This window comes from Musa acuminata, chromosome BXJ1-10 (assembly GCF_036884655.1).
Source record: "Musa acuminata AAA Group cultivar baxijiao chromosome BXJ1-10, Cavendish_Baxijiao_AAA, whole genome shotgun sequence".
Classification (NCBI taxonomy): Eukaryota; Viridiplantae; Streptophyta; class Magnoliopsida; order Zingiberales; family Musaceae; genus Musa; species Musa acuminata.
This window is the reverse complement of record NC_088336.1, coordinates 28,778,288-28,799,339: the sequence shown is the minus strand read 5'-3', so window position 1 is coordinate 28,799,339 and position 21,052 is coordinate 28,778,288. Positions and strand designations below refer to the sequence as shown.

The window sequence follows — 21,052 nt, the reverse complement described above, 5'->3', positions numbered from 1 at the left end:
TCAACAAGACTTTTCATTTACAAAATTATGATATAATGTTTTGTTATTTCAATCTTGTAGAGGGTTGTCCAGTGTGGTGCTCTTGATCACTTTGCCAGGGATTGTGACAAGGACTCTGATAACAAGCAGAAAGGACCAAAATATGTTTTGAAAGATGATAACACTCAGCATGGTGGGCATGAAGATAAGAGGTCCCCACCACTCTCTTATCCCCATTTCCTCCATTGTTTGCCTGTCTTAGAAGCAGAATGCAAATAATCAGGACAAGCATTCTACGAGGAGGAATCATGGTTAGAGAACTTCATAATCGTTTGGGTTGGAATTAGGATTTAGGTCTTAAAGTTTGGGGTTTAAGGTTTGAAGTTGAGTATTTGGGGAGACAATTAAATAAATAAGATGACAAAGAAATGGGCTGTGCGTGAGGAGCGTGTGGAACCCACATGCGAGCATTGTGATCCGACCATTTATCGTTACACATTTTGATCGAATTTGAATAATGAACAATGCAGTGTCTATATGGGCTGTGCGTGAGGAGCGTGTGGGTCCTATGTGTGTTGTGCGTGCGGAGCATGTGTGGTTGGTTTGGGCTGGTATGACATTTTGCCTCTCAATCCAAGTAACTGCATGAGGCAAGCTATTTATAAGTTTACATTATCAATAAATAGAAAATTAATTAGAGAAATACCATTTGACTTGTATATCTCAATTTTGTTTGGCACTAAAATTTTATTTGGGTATCCCACGTATAAGTCCATGCTGGATAAAGTGTTGTAGAAATTATGTATAAACTCTATGTCTATAAATGCATGGTTACCATTGGAATAATAACCCACAAAATGAGCGGGCTTCTGAGGCTTGAACATTAAATCCAAACTGTAAATTCTAAACCTATTTATATTATTTAACTTTTTATTTTATAAATTCATGTAGGCAAAATTATATGATCATTATAATCTTATAATTTTATCAAATTATCATGGACTTGTTGTTAATTGACAAGTAGGATTATGATTCTTTAGGCCTTATAGTAAATAATGTGGGCTAAATGGAGCAATTATTTGTTACCAACACATGTGCAGGCTTCTCTTGGGCCAAATCTTAATATAGCTATAATATTTTTTACTAGTGAATCAATGTATTTATAAATCTTAATTATTAATTTGGTTATAAGTTTATAATTTTATAAAGCGTTTTATACGAGAATATTAGTGGTATTGATGGAGATTAAATTCGTCTAAAAATAGTTTAAGAAATTAGCAATTCCACTATATCTTCATTTATATCTATATAGCAATCCCCGATGTCCATCTAATGTGATCGAGAATATAAATCGTACAATGACCAGTCTTAGTGCATGTATTTTCTCATATTTTTAAGTATTCATAAAACAATCAATATCTACAAAATTTTCTTTTTTTGTTTTTGGCACTTCTCTAAATGCGGGGATACAAGACGAACCGTGAACCACAACACCCACCTTACGCACGGGTGAGATCTTAGTGGCCGCATCGTTCGATGTGGGGCCCATGCAGAGGCAAGGGTTTTGATTTGAGAGTGGGGCTCCGCCGTTCTCAGTTCCTAGCTCAGCAGCTTCTTTCCCTCCCGCTTAAGCCCTAGATAAACCCTTCACCCTGTCGGTTTCTTCTTTGCATCTGGTGATGGAATTGGCGGCCGTGGCAGCGACCCTCCGGAGGAGGGCCAACCCTCGTATCCTAATGGCGTCACTACTTTCCTTCCACTGTCGGCAGCGCTGTCGTCGCCTCGGCGTACGTTTCCTCTGCAGCGACGGCCACGCGTTCGTCTCCCAACCGCCTCGTCCTCCTCCTTCCGAGCGGGCGGCAGAATCTTTCCACACTCGGAAGGTTCTCGGGACCTTTAGGGAAGATTTCGAGGTCGGGTCCCGCATCATCTCCATCGAAACAGGCAAGATTGCCAGGTTCGCTAACGGATCCGTTGTGATCAATATGGGCGATACCAATGTCCTTTCGACCGTCGCCTCCGCTAGAGGTGATGGGGCTCGTGACTTTTTGCCCCTCACGGTATTGAACCCTCTATTCTTTTTTCTTTCCTTCCTTGTTTTCTTTTGTTGTATCATGTGGGTTTCTGCATTCACTAAGATAGCGCGTTTTTGATTAACTTTGATCATGTTTGTAATTAATATGAAAATTTTCATTCTTCTCTCTTGGAAGTTACTTTAAGTTTAAATACCTCTCGTAAATTCTTAAGGTGGATTTTTTCTTTCTTTCTTTGAGAACAAGCGATTGAATTTGATTTTTCCGTGTGTTATTTGAAGAATATGCTACTTTGATATTATTGTTCTATATCATTCCTTTTGTACTTCTAAATGGAAGAATTATACATAACTCATTAATCTGCTGGCTCTTCTGTTTACTTGGTTGTTACTGATTATGATTTTACTTTGTTTCAACTAACTCAGCCCAGACAAAAGATTCAAGTTAATACTACTATTTAACTGCATGCAGTCATGGGAAGAAAAACAGCTGCGCACTGTTTCTCTCCATTTCAATGCAACGTTTGAGACAGAAAATTTCTTCTTTCATGTTTTAGTACAACCCAGGCATTAGTCTGTTTATTGGTTGTGGACATGCATTCAACTAGATTTGCACTAAATTAGTAGTTCTGTCCACTGGAAGCTTATTCTCCATCTTTCTAGCTGAAGTTGCAAATCAGATAGCCTGAAAAACTAATGTGAAAAATATATTGGAAAGTTCGTCTAAATGGCTAGCTAATAAAATAATATTGATGGGATCTCAAAATTTTCTTTTCTCAATAATAAAATAATAGCCTAATAATATTTTTTGATCCTGCCTGAACTACTTCATCCATGGTGTCTTTTTAGCTTCTAGATTATCATGAGAAATTTGATGCTTGTCCCTTCTGACATTGTTTTCACCTCTTTCTTTTTTTCTCTATATATCTATATAACATTGTTACCTTCAAATGATCTCTGAGTGATTGGTTCATCCTAAGGTTGATTATCAAGAAAAACAGTATGCTCAAGGTGTTATTCCTACGACATTTATGCGGAGGGAGGGAGCCCCTAAGGAACGGGAACTCCTATGTGGCCGTCTTATTGACCGTCCTATCCGTCCATTATTTCCTTCTGGCTTTTACCATGAAGTGCAGGTTCACTTTGCTATTCACAATTTAAAATATTTTAAAAGGCTTCATACATTCATCTTCATCTGGACATCTGTTTTCTTGATGATTTACAGGTCATGGTAAGTGTTCTTTCTTCGGATGGAAAGCAAGATCCAGACGTGATGGCAGCAAATGCCACATCCGCTGCTCTGATGCTATCAGATATCCCTTGGAATGGACCAATTGGGGTAATACGTGTCGGGAGGATCGATGGAAAATTTATCTTTAATCCAACTATGGATGAGGTAATATTCTTGATATGTTTTGAATTTTAAAAACAGGTTGTAGGCTATAAAAATATTTTTGTAGGTTCTATCTTTGTTTATGGTGGATTATGAGTGTGGAATTTGGTGCAGAATTGAGTATCTTGGTTTTCCTTATGTCATACTGGTGTTTTGAATATGCAGCTGAGCCTCAGTGATCTCAATTTGGTGTATGCATGTACAATGGATAGGACTCTGATGATAGATGTACAGGCACGTGAGATATCAGAAAAGGACCTTGAAGCTGGATTAAAACTGGCACATCTCGAGGTGTAATAACTCATTGACTTAGTCTTTTCTAATGAGAAAATTTTAAGTCCTGGCTCATCTTTTTGTTGCTCAGGCTGTCAAATACATTGAGCCTCAAATTAGACTGGCTGAAAAAGCTGGCAAGCAGAAGAAAGAATATAAACTCTCAATGATTTCAGATGTTACACTAGAGAAGATAAGGAACTTAGCAGAAGCACCTATTCAGGTTGTCTTTACAGATTCAGCATATGGAAAGGTGCCATTCTTCACTCCTTTTATTTTCTTATTTATATAATTATTTGATTTATGCTTTTCTCCAAACAGGCTACAAAAGATAGTAAGTCATGGCTTCTTGTGTGCTTTAGATTTGAAAATTGACAGATTCTAATCATGAAATGGTTTAGATGATATAATGGATTGTGTATTGTTAGTTTGAACGCGGAGAAGCATTGGACAAGATTACACAAACTGTTAAAGCAAAACTCGAAGAAGAGTGTGATGAGGAGAGCTTAAAAGTTCTGCCAAAAACTATTGATACAGTTAGAAAACAGGTGCCACTGTCTGTCCAAAATTTTGTGTTCTATGCTTTGTTTCAAATTTTTTATGTAATTTATTCAAACTGCTGGTATATTATGGTACCGTTGCATGCATTTAGGTCAAGCCTACAATCATAATTTCCTAAATGTTCTCCTAGAGAAATTTCTCATGCTTTTTGGTTTGATAAAACTATAAAAATGTTATGCATCTTTTCTTTTGAATTATAAATTCTGTTAGAAATAGCTTTTGTCTTTTGTTACTTAATTCTACATTGTTAATCTTGTCTTTGGTTGATAGTTTTGGTCTAAGCTATCGGTCAAACAACTTGATCTGTTGTCTACCTTTTTATTAAAGTCAATTTGTTCACCGGCCAGTTTTGTCTTAGGTCAGGAGCTGCCATGGCAGGGTTTTGATTTGCATTCTTTCTCTCAGTCATATTAAGTACGACTGGAGAAAGGGTTAGGTCTGAGGAAGTGAGAGATTTAGGACCTTGGTAGTTGTTGTGGTGGTAGTACCATCCTGTAAATGTGAAGAAAATCAATGTGTATGATTTTTTTGAGGTTTGGACGTGGACATATGAATGTTTTTTTATGAAGTGGTCCTTATAGTAAGAGCAAGTCAATTTTTGGCTTTTTGTTGATGAGATATGAGCAGTTGAGGGGCTATCTATTCTTCCTGTTGGTCCAGTGCCAGTTTTTTATTAGCAGGATAATTGTGTTATTATTCCTGGGAGCTTGAGGGCTACACCTTTACCTTTTGGTATGCATGGAGTGGTTAATGGAGCAACTGGGTTACCTACAAAGTTTGTTGTATTTTGTTTCACTATCCATGCTGCAGTTTTCACTCTTTCTAAATCATTGACCCTTATTCTTTTGGTATCCTCAAGCCTAACTTTAGTATACAAATATTCCAAAAAGCATCACATACACCTAGGTTTACCTCTTCAAGACTTTTGGGGATGTGGTCCACTATGGGATTCCAATTTTACCATCGATGCTACTAGTGTACTAGACTTTGTCATTTCTATTTTGACAAGTTCTGCTCCTACCAGTCTACTCGATCACTTCACTATATTGTTTAACTTATAAGCTTGCTTCAACTTAAAGGTGAAGCTGCATGATGCTTCTGTCATGCCACTGCTTGGGAGAGTTAAATATATACAATTTTAACCCCTCGTTTGTTGTGGTTGTTTTTTGTTGCTTAAATTTCAGGATGTGATGGTGAGCTCATGAATTTTAGTTAGTTAAGTTTATCACTATACATTTTTAGAGTAGCTGAATTTAACTTCAATGATGGACACTTTAAATTCTGTCTTCTAACCAAATGAAGTCCAAAGCATGTAAACGTGAGCACATTGACTTAATTGATCTCATTGTAATACTAATGGACATATAAACCTTTTCATAATTGCTTGTTTCCCTGTTAATTCGATCTTTTGGGCTTTTATGGAGTCATGGTTTAAAATCTTAGCCTGATATCATAGCCATTCAATACATCAAAAATATAAAGTAGAAAAAAACTTATAAGCACGATAAAATTAGCACGTGTTACATGAGTTAAGTTATATATGATAGAAGCTATACCTTTCCGAGAGGGGCCCCTACTAATACCAAAATGAATGCCATGTAATCTCAAGAGGTGGTTGTGGTTGGATGTTGAGGCTATAATTTAGTAGATACCCTGTGATCCAGGAATAATTGAGCAAGTCTGCTCACTAAGTGGCACATTAATAATTATACTGACAATTTGTCCAATTGGTATGTCTGTTGGATTGTGTGCGAGTATGACCAGTGACCACAGTGTTTGTTAAGCAATAGAACAGCCGATGGTATTCTACTTTTCAGCAATATGAAGCCTTTAATTCAACAACTTGTCTCTCTAAGCACTATTATTGTCTATTTCAACAAATTGAGACTAATTGTCTATCTCACACTATTATTTAAGAAATTCATGCCAATAGTAAGATTGTGATCATGAGGAACTCTGGTCAGAGTTGATATCAGTTAAGCTCTCTCATATAATCAAAGTCATCAAAAATATTCTCGTGTTTGCCTTTCGTTTCCTAAACCATTCAAGTGGATTTGGCATTAACAATTTATGACAATTTATGCCTTCACAAAAAAGGCTACTGCAATCCTCTTGCTGGGATGAATTAAAAACATGTCTATGTCTTATAGCGTCGTCCATATGATGGTATTCCGTGATACATGAATGTCATCAGCATTCTCAGAGTTATCATCATCGCTCAATCCTGATACGGATCATAGGTAGGCTGCGTGGATGTCTATCTATCAAGTTTCTCCTTCTGTTCTAAGTTTTTCTTATTACTTCTGCTCTAAGTTTTTCTTAGCACCTGTCCTTGAAGCCTGTTTAATTTACTGAGGCAACCCTGGATATAGCCTAGATCTGCATTGATTTAGGTGGAATCCATGTGGATCTAGCATAGGTCCATGCAAATCTACCATAGTTTTGCATTAATTTGGTTGGATTTTCGCTGATCTATATTATCTTCACAGAAATCTAGCTTATAGTTGTTTAAACTCTCAGCCGGATTCGTGCGATTATAAATAAATTGACCGATCTTGGTCAAATATGCACAGATTTATCTTAAATAAAGGTAAAATTAGCCTACATCTGCACTGATATTGGTTGGTCCATGCAGATCTAACCTAAATTTATGTGAATATATCCTATATCTGCACAAATCTTGTCATGAAATTCATGAGTAAAAGTATGAAGAATATCACAAAAATACTCTTATCATTTCCCCAAAATTCATAACAAAAGCTTCAAGTTCAACTTCAGTTTTACCTTGCTTTCATGAAGACAACCTAAATTTGAAGAAGTTTGATTTGCTTGAAATTTAACAATGGTTTGAGAAGAAGATTTGAGAGTAACATTGAGAGTTTAGGGAGAAGAAAAAGGAAAAAAAGGATTTGTTTCAGATTTTAAATGAGTGAGAAAGGGGGATCAAATGTTTAGCAGTATTCTTACCACAATGGTATGTTCAGGACAATGATCTTATGAAACTTCGGTTTGGTCGCTCCACTTGTCATTTTAGCCTCAGTCCAGCAAAGGCCAGTTGGTACAGAGTAATATGCTCGAGATCTCAAGACTTTATTGGAGTAATCAGTTGTAGTGTTATTGGATATTCAGATATCCTTGTACTATTAATGGTACAAGGAGATATAGAGAAGACTTTATTAGAAACTGCAAAAAAGACGTTAATACTCAAGTTAACTACAGATGACTTTTTTCCGCTCAATGGCATGTAGTCAACTCCAAACAGTTGGGACTTTATATTGTTTTATTCTTGTTGTTGTTATTGTTGTTGCTTAGCTAAAAGCATAGTTCTTGCTGGCGTCAAAATCACAACACTATCTATATATCTCATTTAAAATTGGTTTATCTTTATTGTTGAGACAGTTTACTATGTGCTTCCATGTAATAGTAAGAACTCCTTTGTTGGTCTGTTGGTTTGTTTTCTGAAATGGTAATTCGATGTTTAGTATCATAAAAATACTATTGGTTTAAGATGATTAAATAACTAGCATGTGACACCATGCGGTGCATAGTCATTATGTGCATTCCACAGTCCTCATCAAACCAGAGGACTACTTGGTCCTCGTGCTCGCATTAGTCTCATCACCACTCATGTTATTAGTAGTTAAGATTCTAAAGCACTCATGGTTAAGTTCACTAAGAGAAAGCACTACTGGTGTGAAAGCTTTTTCTCGGCTACTAGATTATTTATCTCAGTTATATATACTTATGAAAATGCTCTACTGAAAATGTGGTTTTGCTTTCCCTTGTGATCATTTGTCATGTGTGTAGATTATCCGGCGAAGGATTATTGATGAAGGCCTTCGAGTTGATGGTAGAAAACTTGATGAAGTTAGACCTCTGTATTGTGAATCTGGAACATATCCCATTCTCCATGGATCTTCACTTTTCTCTCGTGGTGACACTCAGGTTGACAGTAATTTTCATATACTCTATTCAATTCTAATTCAAATGCTTATGTCTGAAATATTTGGTTTCCATAGAATATTATTTTTGGGTGAGAACAATCACATTCTGTTGGAAATTTTGATTATAGGTTTTGTGCACAGTTACCCTTGGGGCACCTGGAGATGCTCAAAGATTGGACTCAATAGTTGGGCCACCAACAAAGCGTTTCATGCTTCACTATAGCTTTCCTCCATTCTCAATTAATGAAGTTGGCAAACGTGGAGGCTTAAATAGGCGTGAAGTTGGACATGGTATTTCATCTTTTCATGCTGCTCTTGGAAAGCCTTACTTTGATTTTTCTGGCCTCAGGCAATACTTTTGCATACATTTTTACCAAAATGTGATGTTCATTTTAACATATATGAGGGTGCTAGATCAAGAATAGTTTAATCAACCAGTTGATGGTGTTATAATTTTGGCTAGTGCACCACCATTTTTCTTATTTTGAATCTGAAAAGAACATATATTGCGAGCGACACAGTAATGTTTCATGTTTTATTTACTAAGTCAAATATCTGAATGAAATCTAGCTATATTAGATTTGTTTTACTTTCTCATTCCATTTTTTTGTTGAAAATTATAATTCAGTATAAGACAAACACCAAAATGTAATATATGCAAGTTGCCATTTGTGTTTCCGGCTTTAAATGTGCTGCTTATTGCGTGTATGTGGATATAACATTTTAGGATATGTTAACTACTGTCCTACAGTTTGGACATTATGGATTGTTGTAGTAGCAAAAATAGTGGCAACTATCTTCTTTTGAAGGTCGGAGTACACTAAATGACAAGAGCTTTTGAAGACTTTTGCCTATGAAATCATTTGAGCTGTGGATAAACTGCATAATGTATTACCTTACATGGCCACTTAACAATTCCTTTATTGGTATTGCAGGCTTCAGTCCTTTTTCTTACAGTTGTGATCCTTAGAAGGCTCAATCCATCTTTTTGTGATGTATGCATGTTTCATCTAATTGGAAAGGATGTTCTTTTAGACTCGGCTAAAGCATTTATTAGATTTTTGGGCACATTGAAATGAATTACATATTCATAATTCAAGACTGCTGCTGTCATTATTTGTCAGTTGCGTCAGCAAATGAAGTTTGTTGAAAAGTCTTTGTGCTCGTTAGATAACATACATGCTATTGTGGTTTTCACAGATGTATTTGCATAGCATAATGGTAGATCAAATTGGCATGTATATGTCATGGACTTCCTGAGTTTTTTACCTATCAATTTCCTCTGAGGATTGACTTTCCTTTTGTAGGAACACTTGCTGAAAAGGCTTTGCTTGCTGTATTACCTCCTGAGGCTGATTTTCCATATACTGTTCGTGTCAATTCCGAAGTCATGGCATCTGATGGTTCAACGTCAATGGCAACAGTATGTGGAGGTACCATCTTTATGTTGATTTTGTACTGGATTGTAGTAGTGTTGGCACGTCTGACAAAAGTTTTGTTAAAGATAATAGTCAACTTTAATTGGCACCTCTGACAGCATTTATGTTCTTTTCTTTTTATTATGAATGGTCAAAAAAATTTTGTTTCCATCATCATCATTCCCTTCTTTTTTACATTGATAATCTTATAAAAAATTGCACATCTGTTGAACCTCAAGCAGTGAGTGGTAGGTTCAGGCACATTCCTGTCCAGAGTTTAGGCACATGACTTTATCTAATCCTGTTCAGCTAATGACTAGAAATATTTCCATTTTGATTATGCACCTTCTCATTGTATATACAAGAATGATGTGATGTTTTTAATCTTAGAGCAGATGCTTCAAATTTATAAGGATGCTACTGTGTTGCTCATTGAGAGAAAATACTTGATAATGATACATCGAGGTATAAATTTAAATATTATTGTTTTCTTGTCATGTTGGTTGAAGATTCACTTGTCAATACTACAAATGAAGGTGCTGTTTTGTTTTAATTTGAACTTTCTTAATATTACACTATTTTTTTAGATATCAACTAACTTGCCACATGGCAATATTTTATGCATATCTATACCTACTAAGGTCATTAAATATAAGAAGGGAAGTTGACTTAAAAATAAAAGATGATAGGGAAGATATACTTTTTGAAAATTGGGAAACCCAGACACATCAACTTGGTGGATGTATCTGTGTCGAACACTTGTGTGTTAGACATGTGCTTGGTGGATGTATCTGTGTCGAACACTTGTGTGTTAGACATGTGCTTGGTGGATGTATCTGTGTCGAACACTTGTGTGTTAGACATGTGCTTGTCTGATACGTCAGACATGGATACGTTGCCGACACGGTTGGGCATGTGTCATTTTATTTATTTATTTATTTATTTTTATTTGGGACACAATGTATCTGTGTTGTATGCTTCTCCTGTGCCCTTTCCCCCTCGCATGATGCTCGCATGTGACAGTGAGTCATGTGGGCTTCAAGTGAGGGTGAGGAAGTGTGGAATCAAGGGAAATCGAGCCCACTTGTGTCGATTGTCCATGAGAAGGCTGAAGCTACCGTGGGCACCACGACCTATCGGCAACCTCACCCCCGTCAATGACTTCACCAGCACCCTCTGTAACCTGACCCTAGTCGACGACTTGATCAGCACCTATTGCATGATCTGCATGGCTACGCCCTTGGCGACCTCGCCTCACCCCTATCGGCGACTCGTCACCGGCGGCCTCGATCATGGGCTTCCATCAGCGTCCCTCTTATTGACCCATCACCTCGCTTGTATGCAAACAACAACCCGTGACCTGTGTTGCAGAAAGCCTTCTCTCTGTTTCTTTTTAGTATTTCTTAAGGAATTGATCACCTTTTATATTCCCTAAATTACAGTGTCACATAACTATATTGATAGTAAATTATGTTATTGTCTCTTATTAGCAATAAGTCATGTATAAAATTTATAACAGAAGTAAATAATGTGGATATGTGCTAAGAATTTATTTAAAAAAATACCAAATGTACTATAAGAACTACTTAGGTGCTTTGTCCTACTAGTTGTCTGCATTATGTGAGAGCCTTTTAGAACTCCATGTATTGAAGAAGTAATATGCTTGGTTGGTAATTTTGTTTCCAAGTGCTAAAAACAGGTTTATGGTTAATATTTTTATTTTAACAAGCGGCTTTTCAGAGTTTGATTTGCTGGTGGTAGATATCACTGCTTTGGCAGTTGGCACAATATTAAGGAAATCTTTTTGGATTTTGGATCATATACCCAATAGGCTTTGCGAGGCATACAAGGGAGGCCTTACACAGCAATTCTGTCTTCTGCTTAACTTTTTGAGAAGTTTTCAATTGTTAGGAAAAACTGATTTTGTGTTTAATGCGTCTCCTAAACACTGACATATCTTTATGTTCTCTATAGGAAGTATGGCTTTAATGGATGCTGGTATTCCTGTAAGAGTACATGTCGCTGGTGTTTCAGTTGGTCTTGTCAGTGATGTGGATCCATCCACTGGAAGAATTATCAATTATCGTATACTGACAGATATACTGGTAAATCCATATTGCCTTTTATGTTGGAATGAATTTTCCAGGAAAATCTTAAGCATGAAGGATTTATTTGTTCCCTCTGGTACATGTGATTTGTTTACTGGACCAGAAAAAATATATCCAAGATCTTAGCGTAACCTTGTTTTGGATATGCTTCCTTACTAGCTTTACTTGTCTCTTTTGTGAATTCCCAGGGTCTTGAAGATCACCTTGGGGACATGGACTTTAAAATTGCGGGAACAAGGAAAGGGATTACTGCAATCCAATTAGATATAAAACCTGCTGGAATACCCCTAGACATAATTTGTGAGTGTTTAGAACCGGCACAAAAAGGTCGTAATCAAATTCTTGATCGCATGGAAGAAGAAATAAGTGCACCTCGTACACTGGGTGATGGAAGTACACCTCGATTAGGTTTCTTTGCTTTTCTCTATTTCAGACCTTGCTTCAGTTGTCACAGGTTCTAATAATAAACTGATGTTGTGGTTTACTGATATGATTGTATGCAGCCACTTTGAAGTTTGCTGCTGATTCTCTTCGACGATCTCTTGGGTTTTTGATCACTCAAAGAAAGAGGATTGAACAGGAAACAGGTGACTGATGAGCTTTCATGTCTTAAATTTCTTCTAGTTTCCTCATGAAAGATATTGAATTTTCTAGTGAATATTTTCTCACATTGGAGGGAGAAAGTCAGTGGTCTACATTTGTTGGTCCTGTTGTATGTTTGAACAAATAGGTGATAGCACACTAATTTGCCATTATGTAAGATGTTATAATATGGTTGCACTAGTATGTTTTCACATGAAAAAAATTCTGTTAAAGGAAACAAAAGCAAAAACCATGCCATGGCTATTGATGCTGGTGTCTTCCATAATGCCATAGTAAAAATGATAAAGTATAGATAATACACTTGGTTCTAATATTCTTTGAATTATACGGCTTATCTTTGAAAGCATTTTACTAATTCCAATGTCCAAATGGACATGCCAAGCATTTGGGTAGTGCTTATGCTTGATAGACTCAAATATCCAGTTTACAATATTGATCCAGTATCTGGATATGATATGCAATCTAAATTCCTTTGATGGTTTACGTTTAATTTCTTATAGATTATAAAAACATTTGAGCATTGTCCAAACTTACAGATTTTCTGAAGATAATCTTAGTGAAAGCAGTTTCTCGACTCTTAATCTCAAGGATGAGTAACTCTTCTAATTATATTCTTCCATAAGAAATTAAACGTTTTTACCCCCTAATTTTACAGATTAAATAAGGAGCCAATTCGAAAGATTAAAAAGAATACAGACAACATTATAACTCTGGTACAGTTCACCCTTGATTATTTGTTCAAATGCCAAACTTCCTAGTTCAATCTGCCTCCAGTAGGCATAAGCTATTAAGATCTGATGTGTCCTACAATCTTAATTCTTATGATTACACCAAAAAGTTTATCATTTATGATTGATTTATGTATATAATTTTTGCAAGTGATCAAGCCAAAGCTCATATTAGGGACTATGTAAGAACTGGGTCATATGTGTAACATTCTCAAGTGTAGTTCTACAAGGGCTTGATGGGCATATCACCATTGAGTAACTTGAGCTTAGCTATTTTGGGTTGGTTCAATAATTTAAGGGGTTAAGGGTCAAGACAAAAAAGGTATCAGAACCAACTTAGTGGTGGATATAGACAAGAAGTTGAGTAGAAAAGGGTTATCTGTGGGAATGGAGGCATTTCATGACGTTAAAATCACTGAGATAAACCTCACGTGCATCATGTTTGAGTTCAATTCTGAGCTATGTTGGCCTTTGATTAGGACGTTAAGCCTTTTAAGTCAGTTGTGGATGGTCAAGTGGACAAGGTTGTAATACCCCCAAGTTTAGTGCTACATCAAAAGTGGGCAAAGACTTGAATTGACTTAGTAACCTAGGTCTAAATATTTTGGATCAATGGTTTAGGAATGAGTCAGTTATCCGATCAGACTTGGTATGACAATATGGGTGGTACCTTGTTGGTATAATATTGGTACTTGTCAGTATACTAAAAATAGAAAGTTGATTCATATTAGCATATTGGCAATGTCATGGTACACCAGTGTGCATGTTTCTTGTCATGGACCAGTACTATGCAATTGGTACAACTGGTTACTGTGCTATCTCATAGTTGAATTTATGTTAGTACTTATTCTCTTTAAATGTTAAGTTCTGGTAGAATCGTCTGTCTACAATATGAGGGTTCTAAAGGTGTTTGTTAATTTTCTTGCCTTGCATAGATGTCTATGATACAAATGCCAATGTGTTTGCAACTTATTATAGTATTGCACTTTATCAAAACCCAAGAATCACAATGGTCTCTTCAATTTGGTTTCTTTCCTTGGGCATAATTTTTCTTCTGCTAATCCACCTTACTCTCTCAAGGTGCACGAGTTTCGGTAAATGATGGGGCAGTAACTATCGTGGCAAAAAATCAATCTATTATGCAAAAAGCTCAAGAAAAGGTACTAGTTCTAAAAGCTCAAGGAAATTGTTTGCATACTGCTTTGAAAGCTCAAGAAAATGATTTGCAACTATCTTTTAGCTGTCATGTTACACAATCATCTTTGCATCTGTTGCCGAATCTATACTATTGTTTGGATTTGTCTTTGTGGTTTATGCTTCTATTAAGTGATTTTTTTAAAATACTTCTGGGCAATGTTTGAAATATCAGTTTGGCTGTTATGAACAAACCAGTATTTACTAGTTTGATGAAGCACCGGATATGGACCATGCAGCAATTATTTTATTTGGTGGTACCAGGTGATTTAGGTGAATACACAGTCCTTTATTACAGTTCTGTTCTGAGCCAACAAGTTGTTTGGTTCTAGGTATTGTTATTTTTCAGTAAAGTTATTTGAGTTGCTTATCAGAAAAGAAACGATGCACATATTGATCATCTGATAGGCTTGTGTGTCATAAAAGGCATCCTATTTCATGGTTCCTATTATTGTTACTTGCCTTTGAGTTGCTATTTAACTTTTAACACATCTATTTACTTTACTTTGATAGGCTTGTGGGTTGTGTAGACATCGTTTTTTGTTCCCATTTGTGTGTTAGACCCAGATGAGCCTTTAATCCGTGTGATTGCAGCCAATATCTTCTCTACGATATTGCTTGATGCTTCCTATTTAGTTTATATGACATTCTAATGAGACACATGTTGCATTCTCTATTTGTGTCGATTCAGGCCAGCTTTTCAAAACCTAATCATTGTAGCATTAGAAAAGTGGATCTTTATTCTTTTGATTTTCTGCATTATCGTTTCATCATATTAGTCTAAATTCTAAGATAGTTAACATTATCTAGATTTTGTGGTCTTAGTCTTAATGTAATAATACCTTCTTTTATGTGATGAACACTTTTTTATTCTCATCTATAAAGAACATTTTCGGTGTTTGTCTCGAGGTTTGATAGTGCAAATTGATGGTTGATTGATAATAGATTCATAACTGCCCCTTCATTTTCTCTTTTCCAAAATTTACTTTTAAGATCAGACCTAGTTCTTTCATAGATTTGCATCCAGAATGGTCCTAGTCATTAGTATATAAATTACTTCACCTTCCTGTTCCATCTTTGTCCCGTCTAATTTGCTGCTACAGTCCCATTGCAATGGTTGGTGCAGAAGGTAGAAGTGTAGGTATCGTGATAATAGTGGGATGGTGGTGATAGTCATGATGGATGTGGAGAGGCAGAGATGATGGTGGATATGGTGCTGATGGTGATGGAAGTTGAAGGTCAACTAGCATTGATGGAGGTGGCAGAAGTTGAACCACTTGGCAATAGCTTTTCCAATGTCTTTTCCTTCATGTATGCATCATCAGTACATGAAACTTGCATAATGCAGACTGCCTCATGCTTCCTATCCTGCCTAACTGCTGAGGAGGGCCAGTTGGTCATCTCATGCTAGAACTCATGCCTAATCCCTATGACTCGTAGAGATTCTCACTGCAAATGATCCACTAAACTGACTTCGTCTGTCACATCCTGAATTTTTTTTTTACAGGATTATAACATTTTTCCACAAGTACATCCGGAGTCAAATAAGCAAACATCACCTTATTAATATGCATAACTTGTAAATATTTATTACAATTCATTTATTCGTCAAATCATAAGTCAGCTCTAGGTTTTATTGTGAAACATAGTGATGTTAACTCGAAGATAAATTCAATTAGCTCGAGCTAGCGATAGAGAAAGGTTTATTCTTCAATGGAATCCGGTCTAGTGCTAATGGGAGGTTGCTCTGAAAATTAAAAACAAAGAAATCTTAGCAACGTTGAGTAGGAACCCCTATAAGTCAACTGTAAAATGAATACATGACCAAAAGTCAATCATCCCACTAGTGTATATTAAATACCCAAAGGAGCACTCCCCCAACAGTGGATGGAGATGTTTTATCCTACGAGATGAGTTTATGTTCTCCCAACAGCTGATGGAGGCAAACATACGTTTTTCCCAATCATTGAAGGGAATCGCCCTATTTGCCCTCAGCAACGAAACAACATCATCTCATATTAGTCATGTCTATATCGGGATGAAATAATATATTAAAATATTTCTTTCAAATATCATTAATGTCAAACAATATCAATTAATCAATTGACTTGAATCATAATTCAATCAGTCCTATTAAACTTGATTTAATTAGAACTTAGCTAAACTGATTTTTAATCCTCATTTAGCCGGTTTGGAACTGTAGGGAAATATAAGGGCGACATCACATGCGTAGTGAAAGAACACTAAACAAAAACCTCAAATTTTTCAAAAAGGTGTTCGTCGTCGTGCGAAGATTGGTGCGCAAGAACCTACGAAACTTAAAACCACGTGTGAAATAAGTCCAAAAGCAGACTTAACAGCCAAATTTGGGTCAAATTTGACTGTTAGAACAGTGTACCAGTCAAAATTTGACCAGTTTTGCCCAGTATCAATGCTGGACCGAGCAATAAGTGTTTTACTAGGGCTTGAACCACCCAGTATGCACCTGGTCCATGAGCCGGCCTGTGATCCAGTTGGTAAAGACCGGCCTGTCTACCATTCTGCCAGAAATTGCAAGCCTTGGTTAGGATTAATTAGGAAGAATTTGATGGCTTGTAGTTTAAGAACTGATTTTGCCCTTCTACATAGGTCAATGGTAGGAAAAGATTCATTTATCCAAATAGCTGGCATCTGTTACTTATTTTGTGTAGCCAACATGATCTAGATACAACTAATTTTATGTGAAATTATTGTCTTCATAAGCCTGTAGTTCTGATTGTTGAGATGCTGTCATTTTCTTATTGCAGATCAGTTTTCTTATTGGAGGTGAAATTGAAGTTGGTGGCATATACAAAGGTGTTGTTTCTTCAATTAAGGAGTATGGTGCTTTTGTTGAATTCAATGGCGGCCAACAGGGTCTTCTGCACATTTCTGAGTTGTCACATGAAACTGTATGTTCTGCTATTTAATTCTTCAACTAGATATAGAGTCAATATGAATACATCATTAGTTAATTGACATGTCTTCTTGAAGTTTTTATCATTATAATTCTTGTTAACTGAAGTCATTTCATGTTACCAAGGATTGTTGTTTTGTTAGATGGGCTTGTCTACACATATTAGCAGAACATGATTTTATACCATGTTGGTTGGTGCAGCATGTGTTGGTTGCGTCAGCACAGGTCAGAATGGTGCAAGCCTATGATACATTTTGACCTGTGTCAACACATGCCAGCTGGCATAATAATCCTTAGTTATTGTTATTGTTTTAACCGCTACCCCTTGAGTTCCGTGGCGCAAAAGCATTTCCATTATAAGCTTTTTTAACTATATCTGTGGGCATCTGTATCTTTTGCCCCTTGCTCTCTTTCTAATAGCCAATTGCTAATTTTAGTAAATGCGTGACTGATTTGATTCTCATGCCTATTCTCTAGAAAGATCTGATTGTTGTGAACAAGCTAGCTGCGTGAACCTTAACAAAAGGAGTGCTTGCTGAGAGAGGATTCAACACTTCCTATATTTTGTAAAATGAAAAAAGTAGCAGATTTTCTGGACACAGTTCCTATGTCTCTATCCATCTTCTGTTTCTTATTCTTTTTCCCCTTCTGACACAGTTCCTAGGATTGCCTTTGAAGGGTTCAGACCCTTGCCGGAAGACCATTGATGTATAATGTGCTTAGACATGTCACAGCCTGCTGCATCACTATGTGAGCTAACTCTGGTGGGACTAAGAAAACTATAAAGGAAAAGAGAGAAGCTCTCCTATAACATAGTTCTCACTTCAAGATCCGTTTTGAACAGAACATCCAAGATATGGAGCAATATGTCCATCCTTGATGTTATCAGCTGCAACTTGCTGAAAATCTGGAAGATTGTACCTGAGCTTCTTGAGTCTTCACTTCCTCTCTTTCGATTCCCATCAAATCTTAAATCTTAATTCCCCAATCTTAAAATTTATACTTCAGCGGGAAATTACTCCTCATACTTGAGTTTATACATCTTTGGCTTATTGAAGTTGGATAGATTCAGCCTTATTTGGAACAACAATCGCAAAGTATTGCTAATATAATTCACTGCTGCCTGTTGATTAATTGTCTAGTTGATAATTGAACTACTGAATCTGACTGCTGGATTTATGACAGTCTGCTGCTTCAGTTCATAATTCTTCTTTTAATATAATAACATGCTTTTATTTCTAGGATTACATTTATTTCTATCGTGCTTTTAAGATTTTAATTTCATATGGCAGTCCTTTTGAACTTTAGAGAATTTTCTACAGCACCAACAACCACAAGCCATAATGTCCCAACTCTTTTAGTTGGCTATGTGGAATTGTTTTCCCACCATTGAGCTTCGTTTAGGGCAATATTACTAGACAAACATAACCACATTTTATTGTTTCTTAGAAGTTCTTTAAGAACTTTCTCTGATAATAAAATGTAATTATGTTGTGGATATATCATGTATAAATACTTTAACTTTCATGCCAACCGTTATCCTAAAAACATGTACTTGTTTGCTTGAGGTGTAGCATATTTCACCATTGAAACAGAACAAGATCTGGTTATTTTTCTCCCCAATTTCATTTTTATCTTTCTGTAAGACGAATGTTTCATGAGCACATATGAACATACAAAATTTTCTAGAGGCTTTCTGAAGGCCTTCAGCACCACCATTTATTTTTTCGATGCGTGAAGCACTTCCCATGATAGTTTATAATATTCTCAATATTGAATGTAGTATAGACTTTTTCACTAAAGGAATATTGTAGTTGCACATTCTTTATTGTTTTTAGGTTATAAATTTTTATTCATCTTTCTTTTGTTTAATGCTGATTTACACTTCTAATTTTAAACAACAACAATAAAGCCGTAAGTCTTAACTATTGGGGTCAGCTAAATTTCTGATTTTAAAGCTTTCCTAATTTTGATGGAGGGCTGATTTAGGACCAATCATTTCTAGAATATTGACTCTTGTCATCTGGTGTTAGATTGACTAGTTTCATTGCTTTCTCTTAACTTGTAATTTCGTGTGTAGTGTGTACTATTTTGAACAGCCCGGTCATGGGTTTGAACGCCACATCATTGTCTTGCATTAGACCATCTCACGGACAGCTTCTTGATTTGGATTCTGTGATATGGTTGACCCATGATTGATAGGGAAAGCTTTTAGCTTCGCTTCTGCATTTTTCTTGACTACATGATATGGAACTATTACTATGCATCTGTGATCAGACTTGGCGAATAGAATGATGTGTATTTCATCCTCAGGTATCAAGAGTTTCTGATATCTTATCCATTGGTCAAGAGTTATCTTTAATGTGCATCGGGCAGGATGTCAGGGGTAATATTAAATTGTCCTTGAAGGCTACAATTCCTAAGCAAGATTCCCTAAATGACAATTTGGATGGTCAAGCTTCTGTTGTTTCTGCAAACCAAGCAGTCAATGTATGGGCCTCGCCCTCACTGGAGAACACGACCCGCATGGAAAATCTTAGGTCATTGAATGATGTACAAGATGAAAGTAATGAATTGCAGTCTGCCACATGCTCGTCTCCAGCAGTAGTAATTCGGAGTGCTGCAGAGTGTGATGCTCAGGATCTTGCTGCTGGTAAACATATCACAACAAAGCGTAGAAAGCTTAGCAAATCTTCTCCTAGGCCTTATAATGCATCTTTACCATGTCAAGATGTTGGAGAGTCGCCAAAAAACAGAGATGATGTGAGTTTGAAGAAGAGGAGAAAAACGAAGAAAGAGAAAGAAATGGATGCTTTTTCTGGTACAAAGCAGAAAAGTGACAGCACACTCAAAACTGTGTCGCTTGCATATGATGTTGATGAGAAGCCAAAACCCACTATCCGTGCAGATTCACTGAAGCTTGGTGATACAGTGACGGCAAAGGTATATCAGATTCGTGCCCATGGGCTGGTACTTGAACTGAATGGTGGAATTCGGGGAATGTTCAAGTTTGAGGTACCCGATCTCTCTCTGAATATCTTTTTGGTCTAAAGTTATTCTCTCTTTGGGTGACTTGTATTGAATAGATCGTCATATTAGATTACTCAGGTACTCAAACTTCTCTGGAGTTTAATTTCAGGTAAATGGCAGAAGGGACTTCGAGGTAGGCAAGGAGCTCCTTGTGAGGTGCTCAAGCTTTTCTAGCAAGGGAATTCCTGTTTTCTCATTGTTGAAAGATGAGTAAAAATTGTGATCGAAGCCTCAATCATATGGAGGACTCGGTAAGTCTGGCGGAGCTGTATGAGACACCGGCTGAAGATCCACCATCATAAGAGAGCAGCTCAGAAATTTCATTGGAGGGACACATCAAACCTGAAGACTTTTACGTGTTTTAACGTTTGTTGCAGATCATTATATTAGTTAGTGTCAGATTATTATTATTTTTTAGGTTGAAACTACTGCTTGGAAGAAGCTAATGGTTGGGGACTTTGAGATTGGCTTTAGCCACATTTTTGTATGGATTGCTGATGCGGTGTATGCAGAGTTGAATAGTACGCTTTTTCGCCCCGTGCAAATGAAATTTGAAGTTGATCGTTTCTCTCAGTAAAGCGGGGATCCCATCAAGTGGCGTGCGTCATGTTCTCAGCCTGTCCTGTTGCTCGCAAGATAAAGAAGGTGATGCGTCTTCTCGAACATCATCTGATAGCCCCTCTCGTTGGTCGTGAAACGTGGACTTGGATAGGAACAATCGGTCAATGTGGCAGTTAAGTCTTATGGTCTTTGGATGATATAGAAACACAGGAATGAGATTCGAGTCAACCAATCCAGATCCAATTATTCTGGTATCTTTTACACGGTTATCGTTTACAACTGAAGGATCCGGT

General features: G+C 36.7%; 1 protein-coding gene across 1 annotated transcript; it reads left to right on the top strand.

Moving 5' to 3' along the window:
- Positions 1–1,498: 1,498 nt before the first annotated feature.
- Positions 1,499–20,735, top strand: LOC135595993 (polyribonucleotide nucleotidyltransferase 2, mitochondrial-like). Its single transcript, XM_065087599.1, has 16 exons — positions 1,499–2,039; positions 2,992–3,147; positions 3,237–3,407; positions 3,570–3,695; positions 3,769–3,930; positions 4,106–4,225; positions 8,046–8,183; positions 8,311–8,473; positions 9,490–9,615; positions 11,575–11,705; positions 11,897–12,116; positions 12,212–12,295; positions 14,120–14,199; positions 17,020–17,163; positions 19,482–20,183; positions 20,308–20,735. Exons 1-16 carry the CDS (start codon positions 1,659–1,661, stop codon positions 20,410–20,412), a joined length of 3,009 nt encoding a protein of 1,002 aa, XP_064943671.1. The 5' UTR covers positions 1,499–1,658; the 3' UTR covers positions 20,413–20,735.
- Positions 20,736–21,052: the final 317 nt, after the last annotated feature.